The 27,131-nt window shown below is 35.6% G+C and overlaps 1 protein-coding gene across 5 annotated transcripts in view; it reads right to left on the bottom strand.

The window, feature by feature from the left end:
- NETO1 (neuropilin and tolloid like 1) overlaps nucleotides 1-27,131 on the bottom strand; it is an 88,640-nt gene that overhangs the window by 49,171 nt on the left and 12,338 nt on the right. For all 5 annotated transcript variants that reach the window (XR_005827071.1, XR_005827072.1, XR_005827073.1 and 2 more), the window contains exon 4: nucleotides 24,010-24,258. Coding sequence is in view for 2 of the 5 variants with exons in the window: in XM_040588154.1 (XP_040444088.1) it covers nucleotides 24,010-24,258 (249 nt within the window). In the remaining 3 variants the exon portion in view is untranslated. The remainder of the gene's footprint in view (nucleotides 1-24,009; nucleotides 24,259-27,131) is intronic.

Raw genomic sequence — 27,131 nt, 5'->3', positions numbered from 1 at the left:
ATGATTATATTAACCATCTGAGATGGTTTTTATTATGCTTTTACAGACAGGTATAACACATAGATGCAATGAGTTTGGTCTTAAGCCTATGCTTCAATAGACAACTATCCATAGCCAAATCATCATTTCACAAAATTTGGCCCATTTTGAAAATACTGTCCAAAACCAGAAATGTTAAACAGACTAAAGTATTTCATAAGAAAACTATTTCTTCAGAATAGACTGGTCTTGTCTCAGAGATTTTTATCACTTGCACTGCTTTTCTACCTAAAGTGAATGTTCTGCACTGTCTTTCTTATTTTCAGAAGAAAACATAAACCAAACAAACATAAAGCAACCAATTAACCAAAAAAACTCACCAAAAAAAAAAAAAAAACCCAAACAAAAAACCCCAACAACAAACCCCAACAAATACATCCACTGGCCTTTCTTTTTCTCTGGAAAGTTGAAAGGATCTGCTATATTGAAACCAATGAACCAACGATAAACACTTCTATATAAACACTGCATTAAGCTTCTCCTGAGTCACATACATAGTGTCCAGGTCTCAAAAAGATTGCATAAGAGAAAAACTGAGGTAGAGTTTGAGAGGTAGTCTACTCATGCAATTGATCTTACTTTTTCAGGATCAGGTCAGTGCAGTAAAAACTATAAATGAAACGGTGAAGAGAAGGTTTGGAAGAAATGTTTCAAATGAAAAAAAAAAACCACCACCAACCCAACCCACTACTAAAACTGCTGTTCTCCTCTAGCCTTAGTCAAGTTGGGACAGTAGAATCATAACCAAATAATATCCTGAAAAAGTCTAGTGCTCTATAAGCAAGATCAGCCATTTTTAACCTGAACAGTCAGAATGTGTTGACTTCAAAAATCAGAGTTGTAAAGTCACTTTTTTAAATTGTCCCTCTATAACCAGGCTGCAGTTGTTCTTCCCAGTTATCTTCTACAGTTGCACAATATAAATCATGAGTGAATACTTATGAACTTAAGGGACTGCCAATATAACTGAGTAGGCAATTAGTATTAATTGTTGAGCAGTTTTATAGGTCAGTAGATAGATATGATAGCCAACAACACTAAATATAATTAAATATTTCAGTTAATGTACTTGGATGTTTATACCTAGTGCTGAAAGCAAGATACTTGAAGGAAACTTACTTTGACTACTGCCTCAAATTAACATCCAAATCATGTCCAGTGTAACCATTACATTTATTCCTTTTGCTGAGTTTGCAAGGACCACTCTGATATACTAAAAACACTCCACCACATTAGCAAAGTACAGAGGAGGAAAGAAGGAGAGAAACATCCTGACAGGATTTCTCCCATATGAAGGAGTTTTCATATAAAGGAGTGATAGTAGCAAGAATCCAGGCTGAAGTGTAATCTAGACCATGAAATTTGACCAACAAAACAATTCTAAAATTATGTTCTTATTTGTTAACAATACAGTAACACTGGTAACAATGCACATAGAAGTGCACAATCTGTTAAAATTCTAGGAATATGGTAGATCTTGCTCAGTTATGAAGAATAATCATTTGCAACCTTACAACATCTCAAGTGATAGTAAACCAAAATCTGTGACACCTGAGGTAATACACTTCATTAAACATTAACAGGATATCAATACTATAATTTTAAAAATCTGTAAATAAGGTACCATCAGACATGCTGGAAATTCAGCTATGTTTAAGCATAATTACCCAGCAAATGTTTGGTTTTTTAAATAGTCTACCATTAAACAGATTATTCTTTAGCAGCTCTTCTGTATGTAATTCAATCAAACTGTTATTATCAGTCTGGCTGAGTCAGAACCCTTTTAATGATATCTAAACACTGACTGACTAGATCTTCCAATAGACAGATAGTCCTGATGAAAATTATGTTCCCATTAGGAAAACTTCCCAAGACAGGAGAATTTTGCTGTGAAAAATAAGATTGATCACCTATAATAAAAAAGTAGGATGCAATAGGCCTTGAGGGGTATGCAATACATGTAATTTATTTATTTATTTTTCATGGGGATCTCCTTAATGGAGAAATGAAGTATGTAAAGAGAAAACCAGGAACTGTCATAAGAAATGTGAAAATGTGTAAAGGTTATATAAATGGCAGACCTGGCATCCAAAACAAGTTCTGTGGGTTTTTCCTGAAGCATTGAATGTCTCTTTAAAAACCTACCAATACAAAACCAAAACAAAATCCAGAAATCTCCTTTGGTGATATATTACAACCTATTCCACAAATAACAGATTCCTGGAATGGTTTAGTTACTCTAAGCTTTTCTGTAATGTCTCTGTGAAACAGAGAAATAAATTTGAAACTTACGAGATGCAAAAATCTTTACAAGGCTATTTAGAGTTACTGGCAAACAAGAAGAATGAGAAATTTTAAAGTAGCCCAAAGGAGAGCATGGTGATAATCTGTAATTTCCTTAACTGGTAAAAAAATGTGGTAGATGAGCAGACAGTGAAGTGGACTGGAAACTGGCTGAACAATCAGACCCAAGATGGTGGTGATCAGTAGTACGAAGCATAGTTGGAGGCCATTATTGAGTGGTAGGTATAACCAAGGGGCCAGCACTAGTCCGATCGTGTTTAACATCATTAATGATCTGGAGGATGAGGCAGAGTGAACCCTCAGCAAATTTGCTGATGACACAGTACTGGGAGGAGTGGCTGATACACCAGAAGGCCATGCTGCCATCCAGAGCAGCTTCAGCAGGCTGGGGAAATAGGCTGACAGCAACCTTCCAAAGTTCAACAAGGGGAAGTGCAAAATCCTTCATATGGAGAGGAATAACCCCATGTACCACTGTATGCTGAGTCCACCCAACTGGAAAGCAGCTTTGCAGAAAAGGACCAGGGGGGGCTGGTGGACACCAACTTGAACATGAGCCTGGCAAACAAGGCCACCAGTATCCTGGGCTGCATTAGGAAGAATACTGCCAACAGTTGAGGAGGGATGTGATCCTTCCCCTCTGCTTGGCACTGGTAAGGCCATACCTGTAGTGCTGTGCCCAGTTCTAAGCTCCTCAGTACAAAGGTGATATGGAGCTACTGGAGACAGTCCAGCAAAGGGTCATGAAGCTGATTAAGGGACTGAAGCATCTCTTCTATGAGGAAAGACTGAGAGAGCTGGGACTGGTCAGCCTGGAGAAGAGAAGGGTCAGAGGGGATCCTACCAGTGGGTATAGATGTCTGAATGAAGGGTACAAAGAGGATGGAGCCAGGCTTTCTCAGTGGTATCCCGTGATGGAACAAGAGACAATGGGCACACACTGAAACACAGGAGGTTCTGTCTGAACATCAGGAAATGCTTTTCCACTGCAAGGGTAACTGAGCACTGGCACGGGCTGCCCAGAGAGGTTGTGTAGTCTCCAACCTTGGAAATATTCAAAAGTCATCCAGACATGGTCCTGGAGACCCAGCTCCAGGTGGCACTGCTTGAAAACGGGGTTGGACAAGATGACCTCCAGAGGTCCCTTCTAACCCCAACCGTTTTGTGATCCTCTGATTCTGTAACAACTAAACACCAGAATAGGCTAATATTGAAATAACTAGTCGAATGACAAATCTAAGGTAATAGCAGAGGTTAGACAAATCCCTATCACAATGCAGACTTGTTTTGATGGAATTTGCTTTGAGTCATAGGAGCATATCCCCAACCTGAGAAATCTGTAATGTTTAGGACTGGTTTCAAATAGATCCACTAGGTCTTCATGGGAGCCTCTAAGGGTTTTGGATGCTGACTCTGAGATCTGTTCTATATGTGGCCCATGGAAACCATGCTACTTTGCTTTATTTTCCATTTCACTGTTAATATGCAACAAGGCTGACTTTTCTGAGCAGCTGGCAAGCATGGAATTTAAATACGAAACCAGGAGGACAATTCTAATGAGTTAGGGCACCTGATTGCTCAAAAATCTTGTGAAATAAAGAAAATTGTAAAGTATAAAACAATTTTAGGTTAACTAGATCAACTCTTAAAAAAATATGTAAATGACTTTGTTTACAAGTAAACTGCAGCATCTTATGTGGTTGCCCAGCTGTGGCATATCCACACAGAAACATTTACCCACTTATGCATACACGTGTAAGTCACTTGCACAGAAAGTGAAATTGTTTAAAATTCTATTACTTCAGTTATTTCTGTAAAAGACAGGTAAATTGTATGTAACAGAAAGAGGGAAAATACATAAAGTTCAAACTAATTACTAGCAACAAGATATTCTGTTGGTAAGTATTATCACAATTCTACTTTAAAAGACCAAATTTTGAATAAAATACCCACAGTTATCAAACCTGTTCAACTTGTTTTCAAAGACAGATTCCACAAGGCTCTTAAAAGTAATTTTAAGTCACACAGAACAGTTACAGGTTTTCTTTCTTGCAAGTGCATAAATTTGTGAGTAAAGCTCTCACACTCTGTTTATCAGTTTCTTTACTTTTTCATCTAACATTCATTTGGACATTGTCTTACACTGAGCATCAAACTTGTTGCTTGTACTGATCGAAATAGTAGAAATCTCACTCTTTTGATTTAAGTAAACAGGTGTTTCAATATCTCTTCTGAAAATAATGGAAGATTGAGCTGGTATGTTATGCTTAATTATGCACAATTTTGTATGTCTGAATTACAGTATATGTATTAAAGAATACGAGAAATTACTGTATGGTCAGAAGTCCAGACAAAGTAAGCACCACAAAATCCTGGTGCAGATATGATAAACTGTTGAGGTATTTTGCTTTCTTTTCTTCTATAAATGAGAAAATAATGATCAAACTATAAACTACAAAGGATTGATGTTTTAAAACATAAAGGAGATTTTGCTGTTTGTGAATACAAACCCCTCCTTTTTTTAGAGATGTATACACAAGTAGTTACAGTATGTAGAAACCATATTTCCAATGATAAACAGGGAAGCTTCATTTTTGCTCACTGAGCAGACAGCTGTGGATACATCTTTCCACTTTCCTGTATTTGAATGACTATAGACATTCAATTTTTATCTACCAATATTTAAGACATTTTAACACATGCCCATGGTTCTCCATCATAGAACTTACTAGAGACCTGATTTTACATGTAAATGCTCATGTAAAAGTAAAGAGAATTGCACTATTGAGCAAGACACCAGTTATTTATTTTCAAGTTTATGAAGTCAGGTTCTTTTACCATGATTTCTGGGAGCCTAAACAAGTTCTGTCCTCTTTAAATATAGTTCTATGTAAAAGCAGAGCTTGCAGAACTCTGTACAGAACAGCAGGATTATTCTAAGGTATTTTATATGGTTGACTCCTAGTATTTGATGATACAGTAAAAATACCAGAAGATGATGACCAAGAGATTTTAAAAGCATAAAAATACGCTTAAAGAATCACTTAAGCAATTCTAAAATAGAACAGCATTTCTATAAGTAAACATTTTTTGTGAGGTGTACAAAGAAAGGGAACCTAACTATTCCACTGGGGAAAGTAAAAGTACTAAGTTAAAAAAACAAAATGAAGTGAAATAGATATGCAAAAATGCACAAATTATTGCCTTGTTAACAAAAAATAAAATTTGTTGTGATTATTTTTTTTCAGCTCTGTAGTCTTCTTGAAACTTCCATATCTGTATTAAATATCTGTCTGTATCTGTATTAAATATAGCAAAGGATCTTCAAATAAAACCTGTAGTTTACTAGGCACCTTGAAAACGAGTTCTGTAATAATTATAGCTGGCAATAGTATGTGCTTTTTATTTTCTGTGTTCTTTCCTTCAAGAACAATATTGTGAGCAATGAGGCAGTTATTCTGGAGTCTACATATCTATAATCTAAAAAAAAGTTTCTCAAATTTTTCACTCCTTAGCACAGTCATGAAAGAACTCAAAGGTGGTAAGTGCAAATGTAGAAGTGAATATGACTCTTGCTATTTCACCTTGTAGTTCTACCTGCTATTAGATCAGCAAGAAGTCATATGAAGACAAATAAGCCAAAAAAGATTTGTACTCTAGAGAAGTTTGAGACACTGTTTTTGAGATGCAGCTGCATAAGGAAACACTACTTTGTCTTGCACTTTGTGATCTGACTCACTGTAAAGTACACTAAAGCTACTATTTGTCTTTGGAAGAAATTTTATAAATGAATGCTGTGAGCAGTAGGTGAAGTAAAATCATATTTAGAAAAATACAGTCAACCTGCTCTGGTTACTTTTACCAGACTCCTTATATTGTTGAAATAACACAAACTGCCTTGCAGAAGTTTTATTTCTAAATTATTTTTTTATTATTTTTTAGGGTTTTTTTTCTCACATTTACTATTCTTAGCTCATATTCACAAACAAAACATCTTTATAGTGTATTTAATATACTGATTTACAAACTGCACGGCTATGGCGACCTCATTAAGATGAGATACTGCATGTGTTAGCAATAGACAGACATTTGTATACCAAAAGGTAATACTTGTTTCTTTAACAAGTATTTGGAAATGAAAAGGCAGTACTATGAGAAAAGAAAATCCATGTCTTTGCTTAACTTTTTGCTAAGATTGGTCAAACTGAGCAGACAGGAAGTGCCTGAATGAACTCCACTGCCACAAGCCACATGATTACAGAGGTCACACCCAGAATTTTCTTTTCATGTACACAAATGAGCTTTGAGGTTTTGAGACCTTAGCCTGCTTGCCTTCCTTGTCTACTCTGTAAACCATTTAGAGTAGGTTCTTTCTCCAGTCTAAATTTCATATGGGTAGGAAACATGTCAGAAGGTAAGAGAACTCATGAGAGCCTGGATTTCATCCTCAAATGGTGTTTGGACTATTTGATAAGTGCACCTAAACCCCAGAAGTGAGAAGTACTTCTTTGAACTGACCTAGTGAGAGAGCAAGAATGGGCAACAGTGCTACCAAGGCTGCTGAGTAGAAAGAGGAAGTCTGGGAGCTTTGATGATATGTGTGGTATTATTTGGCAGATCATTTCTATTATGTTAAATATTTACACTAGCAGCTGCGTGCTCCAGTTAGGCGTCATATTCCCCTTATGCAGCACATTGTGTGTAGAAACACAGGGAAAAAATGATCCTATGATGCGTATTTCAGAGACTGCTCATATCTTTCTGTTGCCCAGAAGCATGTGGAACAAGACTGAATGAGGGCAGGGGCCCACTTTATCTGACCTGCGCAGCCTTGCTGCCACAGTGCAGCTGACTCGGCCATCAGTCAAGGGCAGCGCCTCATATGCGTCTCCTCAAGATAATATCCCAGTAGCTTCCTGTGATTGACTAATGGTCTCTAACTTGACTAGGAAGAAACATGTGCAACATAAAAGTGTTATGGAGCTTTTCCTGAATTATGGTGAATACTAAGTATGGCCTAGTCACGCAATTTCAACGTAGTACTGCTAAGGCTTGCTATTTGTCATTCATTTGTTACAGATGACTCCTAGCCTAACACAAGGAAATAACACTTTATGTTCGTGGCAGAAGTATATGGAAAAATGATTCAGAGGATTTAGCCACCACTGGTTGCTAGGCATTACTGCTGCAGATTGAATCCAGTTATACATGGTTATTGCCTGCTATACCATTCAGTGCTCAATCTGCATAGCCTTTTCAGAGAGGCCATTCATGCTGTATCGGTCCATAGAGTGGGTTTGCCAGGACAGAGGGAACTTGTGGAAATAATCTAGTGGTATAAAGAAACCTTTGGGGTTTTATCACAGAACAAATGCTTTCTCCCACTTTTAGCTCAGAACGTTCAACAGAATGAATATATTCACTGCAATGTTTGCAATTCTTTTGAAGTGCTACATCTTTTTCAGCTATTATACTCAACAGAATACATTACTTGTGCTACTTCAAATAGTATTGAAAAATCTGTAGTTGACTGCATATTAAGTCACATTACTAAAACAAACAGAAAAGTTAGCATAGTGTTTACATCTACTAATATTACCCCAGCTATGGCGTGTATGCTATTGGCATCTTTGTAAAGATAACTGCATCTCACATGAGAAGCTCAAAGATCTCTTCTAGGTTCCACATGCGAATAGTTCACCATTCACTTTAACAAGAGATTTCTTGCACTGTCTCCAAATATTTTTCTCTTACAGCTTAGCAAAGCACCATGTGGACTTTCACTAAAGTGAATAACCATGTCAGAGAGCACTGGAAGGGAATTGAGTTCTGTTTGTGAAAACAACTGATTGCTTAATCATCTGGATGTATAAGATACCAGAAGGAGATGAAGCAGACACAATAGTCTAGAAAATATGATCCTTAGAGAGGAAGCAAGTGAAATACCTATACAAAAAACCCATTCATTAGTTTACTGTACAACTGCTAGATTTTTGGAAGTCATTGGGTGAATTATGCTGTACTGCTGTCCAGTAACAGTCTTTGAATGATTCTAAAATCCAATGTCACAGGATGTTTTTAAAATGTATTCCACGTCCAGAGTAGAAAGCTGTTGGTGCTTAGGATCAAAAGGAGAATTCTAGGTTTTCATCCCCACTGGAGCCTGAATGCTCTTTTCCTGAAGAAGAAATAAAAAAACTTAGAACAGGGGTCCTCAAACTTTTTAAACAGGGGGCCAGCACGCGGATGAAGTGGCAGGCAGTCATCTGCGGCTGCTTGGTTTCCCCCCTCAACCCCCGGCGGGGGGAGGCAGGGGGGTCCTGTAAATACCGGGGGACGGATTGAGGACCCTGGAGGGCCATATCTGGCCCGCGGGCCATAGTTTGAGGACCCCTGCTCTAGAACATATCAAAGCAAAAGTGGAATTCATTCATTAAACAACATTTGTCAACTCTAATTGTAATTACATGTGCCCACCACAGACACTTTTCAGTGAGCAAGAAGAGAAACTCTAGAAGCCACATACCTCAATGAATTGCTGAGGAAGGCACATCAACACGAAGTCCCAGAAACAACTGTGGGAAAAATAAGTCTTCTTTCCTGTCCCTTTAGCATCCATAGCAGTAGAGCTTTCAGTGACACCAGAGCTTTACTTCTGCTGCTGCTACTTTTAGGAGGTTTCCTGCCTAGCAATTGCCTTTTCAGGGAGCACTGAGCTATTGACCCCAGTAGTTTTCCCAAATGTACAAAGCCCTCTCTACAGAATGAGAAGATGGGTTTTCTTCAGCTTTAGCTACAGAATATACTGTGGAGCTTCCCTGGAGATATTATTGCACTTTTTTTGTTTCTTCTTTTTTTTTAACGGCACAGGGTAGCAGCTTTCTTTGAGGAACTGCTACAGAAAGAAGATAACTCTGTGTGTTAAACTGTGAATTCCTACCTAAATTACCCACAAACTTGTGAATTTTATATTTTATTATACAAGATAATATTCAGATATTTAAGGTACATAAATAATATATGGGAAGGGACCAATAACCCTTCCACTCTTTCTAGTATTATGAAATTTAACTTCTGAGATTATAGGAGGAAAACATTTTGATACATTTTTGGTTAAGTAAGGATTTACAGCTAGGCCTTTGGCCTTACAGCCCATCTGCTTCCTATTGCTTACAACTTCATGAGAATGACATTCCCTTTTGTTCAAATAGATCATTCTCTAATTTCATGCAATTAAAGTGCCAGAGAACAGTCCAAACTATGATCAATTGCTAATACTGACCTAGCATAGACATAATCTGTTAGAAAGAAGACACTAGGTCAGCTGGGACTTTTATTATTTTGATGAGAATGGCCCTATAGAATGCTTTACTATATATTTGACTAAAACAAACAGTTCTTACCAACTAGCCTCAAATCGTTTCCACTTAGACTAATGGATAAAGATTTTTGTTCATTAGTAACAGTTAAGCCATGTTTTGCTAATATGCCCACACAAAAAAATCAACGGGATGCTAAATTCTAAATCAAAGGGTATCATCTTCAACCTTTTTAACTTCTACTTTAAACAAGATCCTTCTAATAATCTTCAGTCCTCTTTGAGTATCATTTATGCCACATGCTCTGTGTTCACTAAATTCTCAAAGTGGTTTGTCATGAACATCTGCAAACAACTGGGTCTGTGGATAAATGGAGACCTGTAACCTAGAGCTTGAAAAGAGTTAGATTCATGTCCTTAAAAACTCATTTACCACTGACTTTTCCTCACCCAGAAACTCCAGATCCAGCTATCCCTAAACAGTGATTATATATAATCAGTATAGATCAATAATTTTTAATTCTATTATCATAACTGAGGAATTTAGATTAAAAAAATATAGTTTCCATTTAACAGTTTAACAGATTTTCAGTTTTTCTCCTCTATTCAAAAGCTACCAGTCTGAAGCAACAGTCTGATTTCCACTGGATTTACTCACAGTTTCAGTATTGATTCCCACAGAAACAGGTTTAGGCCCACAATCTGAGCAGAATTTAGCAACTGATTTATTGAGTGCTACACTGATTGACTGGCTCAGTCTCATACAGAGAATAAAAACTGGTCTTTTGCATCACATTCACCATGAAAAAGCCATTGTCATTCATTGTATCAGTTTGGCAAGGCAGTGTTCATAAGTCCTTATGTCTACTTTATTCAATATCCAATATTGTCATTAACTGGCTAAATCAAATATTGCCACTAACTGGCTGAACAGACTGGGAAAGAACAGCAAAGTGGGTACTGATTAGAGATTGTCCAGTTCTGCTGGTGTGGTAATATTTAGAAGAAATGAGGAATCAGGACAGTTTTCACTTGCAGCAGCAGCAGGTCAAACATGATGGTCAGTCACAGCACTTGTGTGTGATTTTTAAGTATGGGTCAGCCGTTAATCCAACAAGCAGGCAATAATTAAATTTAATTTGACCAGATCAAGTTTTTGACTGTAAAACAGCAGGAATTTTTCTAGCTTGATTTGAAAGAGTCATTTAAAGCTCCAGTGATAAATATATATAATTATATAATTATATAATTATATAATTATATAATTATATATAATATATATATATATAAAATCATCAAATATAAATAAAACCTTTCATTTAAAAGTACTTGGCAAATCATTGATCTATATGTATATTGGAATATCACTGATACACAATATTCTGGAATACAAACAGTTATATTAATATAAATGATTCTTGTGGAGAGAGCAAATGCAATTACAGAAGCTCAAATTACACAAATCTGATTTTTAAACTACTAAGCCAGTATGCATTTTATCAAAAAACACCCAAACTTATAAATTTATTTTATATTTTATATAATTTCAGTATGGACTTTGTAGTCCATGTGACCCATGGTAGCAGTTAATAACCAACTGTCTAATCCACATAATGAAATCAGCATTAAAGAACAAAATAATTTTAATAATAATTTTCTGCATTCTTTTTTAATATCGATTTTCACATAAAGTTGATAAATGAGCTACAGGAAAGAAAAGAAGGGGGGGGTGGGGGGGTGGAAGAAGCAGTATCATACAATCTTTTATTAACCCACATACTGCAACCAGCAGATTTGATAACATTGTCTCTTGAGCTTCAACTATCAGATAACATCTGGCAAATGATGTTTGTAAGTCCTGTTACACAACATCTTCTGGCTTCTCAGTGTCATCTAGGGGACTTATATGTGACTAGAATAACACATTTCACACTGCCTGCTTCTGTCATGCTAGTACAAATTATTAATAATGGATGTGCTACAGATATCAGTTTATTTGAATCTGAATTCTCAGAAAATATTTGGTGATTCTGTAATCATCTTACTCATCGCTCAAGCAATCTTTCTTAACAGAAATTGCTGGATATTAGATGTAGTCTTTTGACATCAAAGTATTTAAATAAACTTTCTTCATTCCTAATGTGTAATGATCTCTGAAGCCGTATGTTTAAGTGTTGATCAAAAGCATTTTCTTACAATTTTCACAATTTTGCCATTAATTTATTGCTTTCAATGGCATTATCATTTGGTAGATCTAATCACCCTAAACATAAAAAAAAAAAAATACAAAAATTGAAAGTCCATTTTAGACTGTGTAGCACAGACCAAAACATTTTGTCTCACTGAAGTTAAATTCCCCTCTGCAAATCTATTTGAGGAAACACTAATGTCAGACACTCATTTACCTAGTGAATTGCAGACTATGTTGTGATCATGTAAACAATGTGCATTCATCATAGTCGAGAAGAGTCTTCAGAGCAAAAATAACTTGAGGGCACTCAATTGTGAAAGACATTTGTGTACTTGAATATTTCTGGTATTTTTTTATCATGCATTTTTAATAAGAAATAGAAAATGTCTGTCTTGATAATTTCTCTCTAAGGGCAGAAGTAATTTTGGTAACAGTAATGTTAACCTGATTTGATTATAAATGATTAGCATCATTAAAAAATGAAAGGATCTCAATTAGACTATACGTCCACATAATTGCAAAGCACTCTTAAATCAGATTGGATATACCACGGCCAACTTGAATACAAGACTAAACCTCATGTGCCTGACTATGCACCCAACTTCACTGATATGAACAGAAGTCTCATTGTTAAACCAGAGGAGAATCTGGTCTGTTCATCTGAAATCTCTTCTGTATTATATGAAGTTGTAGATGATGCTTTTATCAGACTATATACTAGTTAAATAAATACTGGACTGCAGCAACACTGATTTGCAAAAAAATTTTAAAAAGTAGGAAGACAAAAGGAGTTAAGGAATCCTGTAGACTTCATTCAGTAATTATAAATGCAAGTCTTGAAAGTAATTTTAAATACTTATATATAATAATATAATTTTTATAGTAATAAAATTAAAATATTACATTTTTATTAATGGAATGTAATTTCTAGCAAACAATCAAGTTTGGGTATGTGGGGTTTTTTTAGCCAAATGGGAAAGAAAAGGCAAACAATACAAATAACCCTAACCCTAACCCTAACCCTAACCCTAACTGAAAGATAACAGTGCCATGTCCTCAAAGAAAATAAACTACTTAATTTTTAATCTTCCTAAATCGAGTGATTTCACTTAAACTATTATTTCAACAGACATCTCACTACCTAAATGTCTTTATGCTTGATCCTAAATGAATTGATAAAATAAATGAGCAGAGAATGTAGGCACTTTTAAGTGTCTGTAGATTGTTTAATAAGTGAATGAGTAAAAAGTAAATAAACCAGTGATCAATAGTCATAGCTGCCAACAACATACAGCATGGGACACCATTCTTTGGCAGATCTGCAGCTGAGCTAGCTCAGGCTCAAGAGATCTGAATTTCTTTGATATTGGAAAGGCATGTGATAAAGGCAACTACTCCTCAGTCCTGAATTCTACTGAGTTCCAAAATCAGCTGGAATGAGAACAGGAGATTTTGCACAAAAAGCAAGATACTAAAGATCATTTTGGTTTTCCCTAGGTACCTCTTGTTTGTGGAGATTTTTTGGGGAGCTTAATTTCCAGGTTTAGAGAAAAGAACACATGATAACACAAAAAATCACAAACCTCTTTTCCTATCAATAAATAATTGTCCCTTTCAAAACATTATCCTTAAACATGGCTCCATTTTTATTTTTAAAAGCCCATTTGGCAATGGATGCACTACCACAACTTTAAGTCATAGGAATGTAGCAAAAATCTACTGGAAACTTCACTTTAATTTTAAAGTGTAAAATCTACGGAGTAGAACCACTAGTCATTGCTTACGGTTGCAGAACCGGTATCACTTATTTTTACAGCTTCGAAACCTGACTGACATACTGAGTTGGACAGAAAAATGTATCTGCATAAACTCAATTCTAAGCATGGCTGAAGAAAATTATACATTTTTACATGTAGAAAATAATTTCATTTCAGACAATTTTTTAGGGAGAAGGATATCTAGAGGAAGAACAACACAGGAAGACAGACAAATCACTAATTGTGATGTCGTAACTCCAACAAAAACTTAGCTTACTGTAACAGAATATAAAAACAAGTGAAAACTAGGAGTTGGTGACTAAGTTGAGCCTGCTTAAGGTTATATTAGGTGATATAAGGTGATATTGATCAAATAGACAAACAATCAATATATATCTACCATGTAATTTTTGTGAAGGTAGAAAACTAGTTTTTAAATTATAAAAAGACTTGAAGAAATAGTAGTTCAGGTCTCCAAAATAAATAAATATTTCATTTTTACTTAGTTCAATAGATGAAAAGGTAGAGGACATATTTAAATGTACTTACCTTTAAATAAGTACCCAAGCACAAAGATTGCCCAGATTTAAGCACATGCTTAAATGTAGGCTTCCTGACGTTCTTTACTAAATTGGGACTAGATTTAGTGGCTTGTCAGTGCAGCATTTGAGTGTAGTAAGCTTAAGCAACTGTTCTTTGGAATTATTCTTGGGCATACCAAAAAGTAATTTCAGAGATTTTTGATGGATTACAGTGTTAAATTATAGTAGCTGTTATTCTTATTTGGCTCAAAGACCTTAGTGAAATGAACAGATTTTGCAGAGAATAAAATACAGACACCTAGCATTTGGACTTGCCACAATAAAAAACATGCCAATTGAAAATGCCTACACATTGAGCATAAATTGAACAAAAATTATTTACTGGCTTTCACAAACAAGCCAAAAACATTAGCTGGTTAGTGGCATTCTGCAAGTAAAAATAATTTCAAAGATTTGCAGGACAAAAATTATGTGACAATTTTGTATTTATTTCAAACCAAACTAATAAAGCATCTACAAGATACTGTGATACATCTGGCATTATAGAAACAGACCATAGGAGGCTAGCAAATTCTGAAACTTTAAATAGGTATGTCAGGCACTTGTGACATCCTGTATTTGATGGCTGAAATTTATGTCAACCTTACACCATTGGCCAGAAGAATATGCTACCGACAAGATTTTAAAGGAATATCTCTACATAATGTGAATTAATATTATATGGGGAAAACCCCCTTTAATCTATTCATCATTCACAAACATTAAACAACACTCACAATAAGCAGATGACTCTTGCATGAACACATTATTACCATTATCCATCTCTTCATTATAGATTTTCATATCTTAAAGTTTTGATTCTTTTAAGAATTGACCTAAAAATTCAACTTCTTGCTTCCTCAATTTGTCATGGTCGTTTTTAGGATAACATATCTGCATTTATTGTATACATAACATCAGTCAACATTGCTGGGATGAGGTTTGTTCATAACTCCTTATGTCTGTATAAGTTATATATTGTAAAAGGAGCTTTTCATTAACTTGAGGTAGGTTATAAATGTACAGAGAAAGAGTGAAAGAAAGGGGAAAAACAGATAGCAGGAAGTCCAGGTGTTCAGAGGCTTGATGCAAGCTCTTGATTTTCCACAAGGTTTGTGTCTCGTGCTACATATATTGACTACATACAGATGTTATCTACCTCTCACAGAAATCTTTGTATTTCTTTTTCTTACATGGGAAAGACTAATCATGATAGTATCTGTCTACTCCATGAGAGCAGTATGATACTAAAGATTACAGGCTTTTTGATATCACATAATATGAGAGAAAGAGAAGACAGATCAAAGGCATAGATACTCTAACAAGCCAGTGAAAAGTTTATTTACAAAATAGTTAGGACAAAATTTCTATCAGCGTTGATGGAAACATGATCTTACTTTTGGACCTGACCAGCAAAGAAGCTCAAAAGAGGTATCTGAGATGAATTATGTAGCCTGCATTTCTTAACAGACAGTAAAAAATCAACATTGGTCATAGCCATCAATATCACAGAAGATGTATTAAGGTGACAACATGCACCTACTAGAACTACAAATATACAAAACAATATTCAGTAACATCCACCTCAGTATTGGTAAGCAAGAGACTCTCTGGATTGATGTCTTTACAAAAAATACGAATACTACCCTCAGAAAATTAACTGTTGTTGAGCAGTTGATGACTATACAGAACAAAGGCTGAGAGAGGATATATTTTGAATTTGACACATTCACTAATTTGCTAAGCATTGCAAAAATACTTAATTCTACAAACATGAACATGACTGACTTTTCCAAACACTACTGTGGCAGAATCAGAGCTACTAATTATCGGGCAAGAACACTTTTTATTAGTTACAGAAAACTGGGAGCTTTCTAACAAGGGTTTTTCTGCATTCCTGTAAGGAGAATTAGCTAGAAGCACTATTTAAGGGGAAAAAAAATCAGTTATGGAAATCTAAATATGTCAATAGAGATCCTTACTTATTGCTGCTATAACTGAGAATTACTTCATTAAATGAACAGATGATAAAAAATCAACTAACACAGTAAACTGAACATATGCAAATATCAGATTAACAAATAAGGGTGACTGAAAAGAGCTATAGACATGGGTTTTGTATCTAACGTAAAACTTAATTTACTATATGGACAGCTAAAGAATCAGACTAGCAGTGCTGTGGCTAGAATAAAAAATAGTTTCTCTGCCTAAACAAGGGCCACAGTCATGCTGATCAGACAAAAGCACTGAGGTGATTGTCAAGATTTATTTGCTATATGGAAACCTGTAGACGCAATACATGAAGATGAAAACTCAACGGCTTAAGGAATAGATAAGTAAAGAAAAAGAATTGCTTCAATGTCATCAGAATCTCTGCAGACATGCACATTGCCAAGGTCACTAAGACAAACTATTACAGACAACGGTGTTGCCAGGATGAGGCCACAACAATTGGCCAGTAGTGCATCCCAGTACAAGCTATTAGAAAATCTGCCTGATAGGGAAGTCCGATGATCTGGAACAACTTTGAAGAGCATTCAAAACCTCCTTACTCACTACATACAAGGCATGGTTTCCCATTTTTTCCCTGAAGAAATAGGTGTTAAAATGTTTGAATGAGAACTACCAAGTAAGATACTTACATTTTGGAGGTGCTATTCTGAATATGCATGTTATTAGTGAAAATACTCATGGTAAACAAGTTGTTACCAAAGAGTTCTGCAAGACTCAGGCTTTCTGTTCAGTACAAATTCCATATTATCTTCCCTGCTCTGTCATTTCTAAGTGCTACATAAACATTACAGATAAATCAATGATTAATAGGGAAAACGAATGCCCAGGACTCAGTGTTTTTTTCCACATTTTGCAAGTGTTTAAAGCAAAGAGTAATCACTCTATATCAGACCTAAAGTTAAGATAATTCAGTATAGTATTTGCATAAAGCCAAAATTGTATCCTTAAGGGAAAGAGCATAAGGACCATATTGAAGGAAAAAGGTCTCCTGCCTCTAAGATTTAGTTTTAATTGTTCTGTAACAAGTAATAATATAAACTATTTTGAGAACAATTACAATGGTCGTGTAAAAACACAACTTAATTGTGGTGGGTGACCTTGGCTGGACACCAGGTGCCCAACAAGCTGCTCTACCAGTCCCCTCCTCACCAGAACAGGGAGAAGGGAGAAAATAAGATGGAAAAAAAATCCCTTGTTGGTCAAGATGTAGGCAGTTTAATGAAGCAATAGCAAAAGTCGTGCATGCATAATTGAAGAAAAACAAAGGATGTTTTTCTCTACTTCCCACCAGCAGGTGATGTTCAGCCACTTCCCAGTAAGCGGGGATTCAGTACACCCAGTGGTTACTCCTGAAGACAAATGCTGTAAATAATAAATGGCCCCACTTCCTCCTCCTTTCTTTTAGCTTTTATATCTGAGCAGATGTCATATGGTATGGAATATCCCATCAGTCACTTTGCGTCAGCTGTCCTGGCTATGTCCCCTTCCAAGATCTTGCCCATCCCCAGCCTGCTGGTGAGAGGTGGGGGGGAGGTTGGAGAGGCAGCCTTGATGCCGTGTGAGCACTGCTCAGGAGCAGTCAGGGCACTGGTGTGTTATCACCACCTTTCCAGCCACCAGTACAAGCACAGCCCTGGGAGAGCTGTTGTGGAGCTCAGCCAGACTCAACATATTAATCTAAAAATGTTGGGTCCCTAGTATCATTCTTGAGTGCACATCTAAGTTTGCTAAAGATTCCTCCCAGGTGCTTGTGAAAAGATAGATGTTTGTCAGAGAAATGTGGTGCTTCCTCTTTAAATAATATTTAGCAATGCAACAGCATAATCACCTTTATTGGTGAGATCACCTACATACCAAGAGAAGTATTTCCTGTGGAGGTAGAAAATAATTATTTGTACCTGTACTGCAGTACAATATCCTAGTAAACCTCCTCTAGAAGTCTGTGTTCAACTTGTGGAATGGATACAGAGAAGAGATTCTTGGAGAGAGGAGGGGTGGTACTGATATCAGGGGAAACAAAGAGCCTATGGCATAAAAAGACAGTACAAGGACTTGGCTTGTGCAGACAAGGAAACTGACATAACACATGACTACTATCTCTAAGTTCGTTACATGGTGGTGTATAGTCCTGGTGAGAAAAGAGGCTTCAAAGCTAACAAGTAATGTTGGTATAAGAAGGCAAAGAGATAAGCTGGCTCTGAATGATTTTAGGTAAGAAATCAAAAGAACATTCCTAATAATGTGTGTGCTGGAACAGGTCCTCCATAAAAATGGCTGAAGCAGAAAATGCCCAAATAAAGTTAACTCTGAAAGTCTCTTAAGATCTACCAATAGAGGGATATGGATTTAAACATATACTATATGAGTTGGAAACTGGCTCTTTGCAGTCCTAGTGTGAGAGGTAACACTACATGATTTGGGAAACCCTTTCACTCCAATATACATACACAGTCAATGCAAATGCAACTCTAATATCCCTAGTTTATGCAGCTCCTTTTTTTTTTTTTTCCTTCTCTTTCCTCCAATGTTAGAATACTTAAAACTATATTTTATCTTTCTATTGCCCTTATTTTTACAGCAAACATCACCAGGGTAGGAACCAAGTGCTCAAATTCTTTCTCTTAGTAGTATGATACTCCCAGCTTGCAGGGATTTCTAAACCAGGGAGTTCTGTAGTTGCCTTTCAGGTATTGTAGAAAGAAAAATGTAAGTATGTGATCACAAGAGGTAATATGGGACCTGAGAATCCCATGAGATTTTTTAGATACTAATTTGCTCCACATAAGGAATTTTTTTTCACTTGACATTTAAAATAAACATATTATCCCATTACATTCTCGGATTTATTGTACTGAAATACTCCGGGACTAATCCTGTGGTTCCTGTAAGTTAATAGAATCTATAGAACAGCACAATACAATTCAAATCCCCTTGAAAAGACAATATTCATGTAGCTGATCACGATTTTCAATGTAACATCTAAATGTATCATCCTAGATGTTACAGTGAAACTCCTCATTCACAAGACCAGATGCCCTAATACATTGTAAACAGCAATGAAGTGCCCGACTGTGCACTTGTATGAAGACATTAAAATGTCATAGCTCAAGAAGACTGCTTATAATGATCTAAAGTGCTGAGGGTAGATATCTCAACATATAAAATAAATCACATTAAAAAAAAATAAATATGAGAGGGTTCTGACTCAAAAGTGTAAATGACTAGTTATAATGAGTAATTTCTCATAATTTCAAATCAACTCTGATCCCTAAGGAAAAAGATTGACTCATTCAAATTTGCTTGGTTCTGAGATTATTGTTTCACAAAAAAATTTAACTGGATTACAAGTTGGTTAAAAGTTGTTGTTGCTGATGTTAACTTAGAAACAACCAGACCAAGTTCAGAAGAGAACAGGAAAATAAATAAATAAATTTAGAAAAGCAAGTGAGCAAGCTCCCACAAGTATTCAGCTGTCCCAGATGCCTAGGAAATACCCCTTTCTTAAATGCACACAAGGCAAGACATGGACGTTAGATGGCAAAATGATTTGACAAAATCTTATCTACATTCTTCAGAACTGTGATTTAATTTAATAAATTCACATTAAATTTTTCACCAGCCCATAAAATATAGAAATTCCCCAATCAGAAAGAATCTGGGTTGTTGTCTTCAGATTAATGATGTTATTATTCTATTACTCTGACATTCCACAGCTACTTGTACTACTGCAATGTGGATGTAAAAGTACTGTTATTCTGATTAGACAGTGGTTTACACTCCACTTTTCAGAACATAAGAATATAAAGGGTTTTATCTTTTTCCATTATCAGGCAGTTGAACAGAAAACATTACTGACTGACCTTTATATTAATGAGGCTAAATAAAAACACAGATGGCTTCTACTAAGTGAAGGAACTGAAAGTAATGATGTGCTATCTTAAGCCACTGTCCTGCAAAATCAGGGACCAGGATAAAGAGAAATCTGATTATTCTAGCTGACTAAGAAAGCTCAAATAAACATATCCTCTCTCTGTTTGAATCCCTGTCTACACTAAAAAATTGACTCCTTTTAACGAATGATTGTCAAGAGTAAGTCCCCTTGAAGTGATACTTTACTTTTTCTACACAAAACAGTGACTCAACACCATTTCAAAAAATCCTCTTGAGACATAACATTTTAGGAAAAATGAGGGTAACAGATTGAGTCTGAGGACCCAGAGATGTGAAAAGAAATTTCAAGCATAGGCCTTTCAATGGCCCAAAGAATGCTGAAACATGAGCAAGAAAGATTCATCATGTGACTTGTCTGGTGTGGCTTTCCTTCATCAATCATATTTGCATTCAAAATGAACCAGAGCAACCTGAAAATACTGTAGTCTGATACATTATTTCTTTTATATGAGATTTGCATAAAGACATTAAAATGTTTATATAAATCTATGAAGGTTTCATAGGTTCAAATAGTTCCATTTAGAAATGGTGCAGTTCATTAGCATTTAACAATAAAAAAAATAAATTAAAATAGTACATAAAGAGTAAATATGTTTTATTTTTCTTCTAAACTCTCATGTACAATATGGTTGAAAATTTATTTTACATGCAGGTTGGGTCTGGTTATTACTGGTATTCAGCTGTAATAATACAAAAGGAAAAGGCAACTTCTTCCCTTAACACAGAGTTTTGATACGCAAAGTAGTTGATCCTTACACCATACGTACATCTTCATCCAATCACATCTTGCTTTACCTTATAACTCATAAAATTACAAAAATGAAAGCCTAAATTATCCCCTTACCAAGGAACTTTATGACAAATTTTCAGTAGTTTTTCCACTTATTGGGTGTGTTTATGTTGGTTTTGTGTGTAGTTCTGGATTTGTCATTAAAGTTGTTTCTTCTGCAAGACTGCACTTTTTAGAGTGCTGAAAAGTGCTCTGAAAAAAAGTATCTCTTTAAATGGAACAGAGTTTATGGCAAGAGATTTATGTTTGTTTCAAGGTGCCTGAAGCCCCAACCTGTTGAGAGACTGTTGAGACTCTACTGGGCTTTGGTCTTGGTGCCACTGGGCTTTGGCCTTAGTGGATGACATTCCAACCATTTCAACACCAAGGAGTCAAAGAAATCATTAAAAAGAAAAGTTCTAGTAATTACAAAATATTAGTCTGTTCCTTAGGATTGTTCTAAATAATTTCTTTTTTTAGGACTTCATCCAAACTGCTTTTAAAATGGTTCAGATGACAGGGTTCTTTCCATTTACACAGACTAATAGATCTTAATTGGAGTATTTTTCCTGATACCCTAACTGATATTGTTTTCAACTTCATCCAGCTAACTGTTTTTGTACACCTTGGAGACACAGTAAATAATTTCTTTGCCTACTTCTCTAAGTACTATTCAAATACTAATAAATAATTGCAGCTCCAATTTAGTCAAATTTACTTACTTATTTTTTTAAAAATTTTGCCACACACCCACACATTCAACATCACGTTTGTCTTTATCAACAAACCAGAGCCCCTATCGAGATATCAAATGCAAAAGTGGCAGCCGAGCAACATGTCAGGAGTGGGTGGGGACCACACAAGTGGGGAACATCAAAGATTGCTGGTACTAAAGACATAGCTCTGCTGTGCTTGCCACCTCCTTGTAATGGAGAAAGTCTCCTATGCAGGCTGCAGTTATGTGCTGCTTGTGCCCATAGTGATGGGTGCAACAAACTTCATCTTCCCTGAGTGTCCAGCTGCTCTAGACACCAATAGTTTCCAAACAAGTCTTTGTCTCAGATCATTTTCTTGAGGATCTTTAAAGACAGGTAAGCTGATTTTTTTCTTCTGATCTCTCCTTTGTTCATAATTTATTTTCATAAGTTGTCAGTACCCAAGATGGATCTAGATCGTTTAAGTGGTAATATATGGAGGCAATTCCTCTCTGTGGTACTCTTTTATACACTCTTGAAAGCCATCACTCTTTTTGATAAGTTGACAGTGACCCCTCCCACTGCTTGCATTTGGACAACTGATCTCAAAATGTCAAGCCTTATCCATGCCTAAAAAATAAATAACTGGTAAAGTAACCAAGCGGAATGAGAACTGCTTCCTGTTATGGTGATCAAGGAGGCAGCAGTGCTGTTTTGCACTTCTTGGTTTAATCATATTCTCAGTTTTGCCAATATTCCTAGAAAACTTCTATCATTTATAGCGCTTCCTATTGAAATCCATGGAGGAAAAGAGGAGGGGAAAAAAAAATAAGGAAAGAAAGAAAAAAGAAAAGACATAGCTATTCCATTTGAAGTCTGGAATAATTTATGCTGCTATAACAATTTACCAGCATTGATCTCTGTGCAGAATTTCACCTTACATCAGTAGAAAAAGAACAAAGATAAAATATAGTCCTTGAAACTGCTTTTCACTTGAGAGTTTTTTAGACAGAATAAGCTGCAGATTGTGCTATGAACATCTTTTCAACCATAATACATAACCTTTTGAAACAAGATGGACATGAAATCTAAAGCAAAGAACTTTTGGTGGAGGTGGGAGGAAAATGGCAAAAGCCCACAGAGCCATGGTAAATGAGAGATATACATTTAACTCACTGTTCACAGACAAATATGTGTGGATACAGTAATATTTCATTGTCTTTGCATTTACAATAGACATATATATGGATATCAGGTTATTTGCTACAGAAATTCTTCTGTGTTCTGTTGCTGTTTAAACCTTCTAAATATGTTTATCCTTTGCAAGACAGTATCTTTGACTTAAAAGAAAAGTGAAATACGCTGGGTAATTTTATAACTATTTTCCTTGCATTAGGGAAGAAAACCGCATAGAGGAACATTCAAATATTCCTGCTATCTCCTATGATACTACTGGAATAATTAAGCAAGCACAACTTGGGACCTGTTAATTTTAGCAGATATTCTAAAGAATATTGCTCTACCTAACACAACAATTTAGCTGAAACAATAGTGACCTAATTGACAAAATTACATAATAATTACAGTGCTTTAGAGAGAGCTATATTAAGGTATGACTCATCACCCAATACATAAGAAGGTACAGAACTACGTCAAATCCAGCAGTGCAGGGCAAGACAGTGTAGCTGCAGCTAAAACTGAAATTTAAAATCAGCAATATTTTGTTAATAAGTGTGTGTGAGGAGGGGAATTAATGGAAAGTATAATTATTAATTTTGTTTTAGTTGGTGAACTAAGTTTAAAAAGTGACAAGGAATAATTGTATAGTTACAACATCTTTTTTAGGAATTTTTTTAATATATTTTACTATTTGAACCTCACACTTCCTCTGGCAATACTTGTAATAGTTTGCTTTATAAAAAAGGGAGAACTATTCCACTCCTCACCTGGGATATGATTGGTGAAGTGGAAAAGCAATGATGGAAATTTCTGAGATAAGTACAGTTTTTTATTAGAATACTTTATCAATGATCATTTTGAAAGAAAAGCAGCACAGGGTAACAATCAAGCATAAAATGCATAACTTCCTATGAAACATTCTGTATTATTTTCTACAATAGAATTAGATGGAAAACAATTATTTTAAAAACTGCAGAGGCTGAATATATTCATCTTGGACAAAACTGTACTGAAAATTTCTTCCTTGAAGTCTTACTTATGCTATGCAAAAGATATATCTGTACCTTCTATCATTTTCCTATCTGTTATTACTTTCCTTAATAATAAACATAGTCCCAGTTAAACATATTATTCAACAGCACAATTATACATCATTAGCAAAGCTACTATGCTAAGATTTTTCTATCAAAAAGTGTGATGGTTTGTACTCACCAGGTGTAAAATTATACCGAGCAGAAAACCCCATAGATTCCAGCTCACCATCAGCAAAAAATTTAATCCATAGGAATCTGCCACTGGATTTTATCATAGGTGGATTTTGCTGTCCACAGAAACGTCCAATGATTGGGGAAAAGCCAAAAGGTCCATCTCGTACTTCAATATGGTCAAATTTACATTCCCAAGAAGGCTCTATGGAATATTTTTCATCAAAGTGTAGTTCAATGCATTGTCTAGGTGCAGCTAGAGATGAAAAGAAAATTATTGTATTATTTTCTAAACCAAGAGCCCTCAAACCTAAACCAAAATTAAATAAAATCAAATTTATGACTTTGTTATGCATCTTAATGTTTTGCATAAAAACTTGTTTGAAAATCTATATTCTTACACATTTTACACCATTACCTTACTTGTCTATTCTTTTCCTTTTAAAAAGTGCTTAAGACAGCACTTCTTAGCAAAATTAAGAGAGATATCTATAATGTAAAGCAAAATACACTTTAGGAACAATTTGTTCAAACACAATTTTTTTCTAAGAAACTTCTGTACCTAGAAAACCAGTGTTTTCTTATTGTTGGGTGGGAATGTTAATCAGAATACTTTTTTACCTAGTGCTCACAAAGATGAAAAAAACAAACAAACAAACAGATCAGAACTGTGCTATAGAAAGGACAAATTCTGTTCCTGTACATATTGCAGTCAATGACAAGCTTGAGCGTAACTGCTTATATTTAGAATTACTTATAATCTCATTTGAAACATAAGGACAAGTGTAGTGAATTGTCACTTAAACTAGATAAGGATGAAGCAAAAATAGTGTCTAACTAAGAGCAAACAATATTCTAATGAAAACCTTGAAGGACCTTTATAATGGTCACTTAATTAGACATAAAAAACATCTTTATTCAAAGATACTAACACTAGTCACAGTCAGAGTGATCTCTACAACAAATATTCTCTCACATCTCCTGTATGAAGCAAAACAGTTACTGGTTGAACTAAAGTATTCTCTTAAAAGGAGGAAAAAAATATCATGGTTTTGCCAACAAATGTTAAGAGATGTAGCATCCCTGGGATGCATTGTTCCTACACTTAATCCTATCCGTAACAAAAAATGTATGCCTTCCGTGCCTAGATCACAGTGCAATACAGTCTTTTGCTGACAAAGCCTTCTGCTAAGACAAGGGTTTGTTGTCTCACTGCCTGCTGTGCCTCCCATAGGACCTTGTCCTACACTTTACACAGAAGATGTTGAAATTGCTATGAGCTTTGCCTGAGTTACCATTTTTTTCACATGAAAATATGCAAGATCAGACTCCAAGCCAAGTGCGTAAGCTTAACGTGAAAACTGCTGCCACTCCAGCGGTCTCCTTCCATTTCTTTCCTCAGGAATAACAGGAAAACTATTAGTGCAACCAGACCCACATCTTCTATATATTTTGAAACATTTTTAATCGGAGCTTTTGGGATGAGCTCATTACTCACATAAGAAGGGACACTATTTAAAATTAACTAAATAAGATGATGTTACGTAAATCTTACAAACTGTACACAAAAGCATGCAGTCAGATCCCATTTACAACTATTTCATGTAAGTAAATACAGCATCATTTTATAAGAAGCATTGAAGAAGTAAGTTAATAAACACGATATCTGAAAGTTTAATAGCTTTACTTTCAATTTTAATATAAATGGGTGATTTTTAATTTAAACATTCAATTGAACATAAGAAAGAAACCTTATCTACTGTTCTCAGTTTGAAGAAATTCACATTTAGGGAAATACTGACTATTGGCTTGTTGCTATTTATACCAGCTTACAGGAAATTGTTATGCCCATAGAAATCCAATAGAAAAATCAAACCCTAAAACTTTACATATAATTGCACCAAATTCACAGTCCATGGAAGTGAAACTACTTTGAAAGTATGAAAAAAAAAAAACTTGGAAAATTAAATGCAGGTAGTAAAGCTTGTAAGGACCTTACTAATGTTACCCTTGCTGAGGTCTGAATACCAAAGTAGATCCTTTAGATTATAGTAAAACACAGAATAACTAGACGATATCATTGATTAATTTTATTCAGAGGTTGCTACCCTTGGCTTTGCATATTTATATCAGATATTGATTTAAACTTAACTAAGCAATACTAGGACAGAAGAGAGCAATCAGCACCTTTCAATCTGGGATCATAGTTTGTATACTCTTATTCCATTTAAAGACATTTGTTGAGAACTACTCATCATTCACCTAGGGACTGCAGAGTCGGGTATCTATTGACTTGGTGAAAGCTCAGTCTGAGAAAAAACTGCACGGTTTCCACAACATCCATGTAGTTCTGAATCTCACATTGCAAACTAGCTTTATGATCAGATTATTGCTATAGTTTACTCTTCTCTGCTTTTATTTATTTTTCAACAAAGTGAAGACGGGACTTTTCCTGGTGAAGCTCAGTTCTTGCTAGAGGATCAGAGAGAATCACATCAGCTCAAGGAGTGCTTAGGAAAGAGTTTCTGCCTTTCCCCAATGCTCTCATGTGTAGGGGCTGCTCCACTTTAAGAATGGAGCATCGACTATTGGTTAGCACCATATCTCTTACTTATTCAATACTGCTAAATAAAACAAGGCTGGGGAATGAGTTTGGGGGCTGGACCACTAACCGTTCATACTCCTTAAATGTTAAAATCACCTTCTGGCATCATTTTGGCCTGCCATTCAGAACTGCCAAACCCCATTCTTAGGCATGATGCGCTGCCTCACACCAGTCAAGGACCATTCACATAAGTAATTTGTTTCTGTACTCTTGTCTGGGAAGGTGAAAAAAGTTATCTGTACATGTGTGATGGTACCTATCAGCCTTAAGGCAAGTGAACATTTCCTGACCTGTTCTGGGTATTAGTATAGGTATTGCCTGTGTCCCAGCATGCTTTGCAAGCTAGTCCAAACAGGATGAGGTCCTTTCTCCTAACTCTCCTGAGAAAAGCTTTGTGTTTGTGTAACTGATCACAAAAGACTGGGCAAAGGGAAGAAGGGGTGCTATACGTATATCCATGCACCTTGTCATCACATGCTTTGAAATGCACTTCTGTGCTTCATCTTGTATGATATTTTAAGGTT

This window comes from Falco naumanni, chromosome 3, assembly GCF_017639655.2.
Source record: "Falco naumanni isolate bFalNau1 chromosome 3, bFalNau1.pat, whole genome shotgun sequence".
NCBI classification, from domain to species: Eukaryota; Metazoa; Chordata; class Aves; order Falconiformes; family Falconidae; genus Falco; species Falco naumanni.
This window is presented reverse-complemented; position numbering and strand designations above follow the sequence as displayed.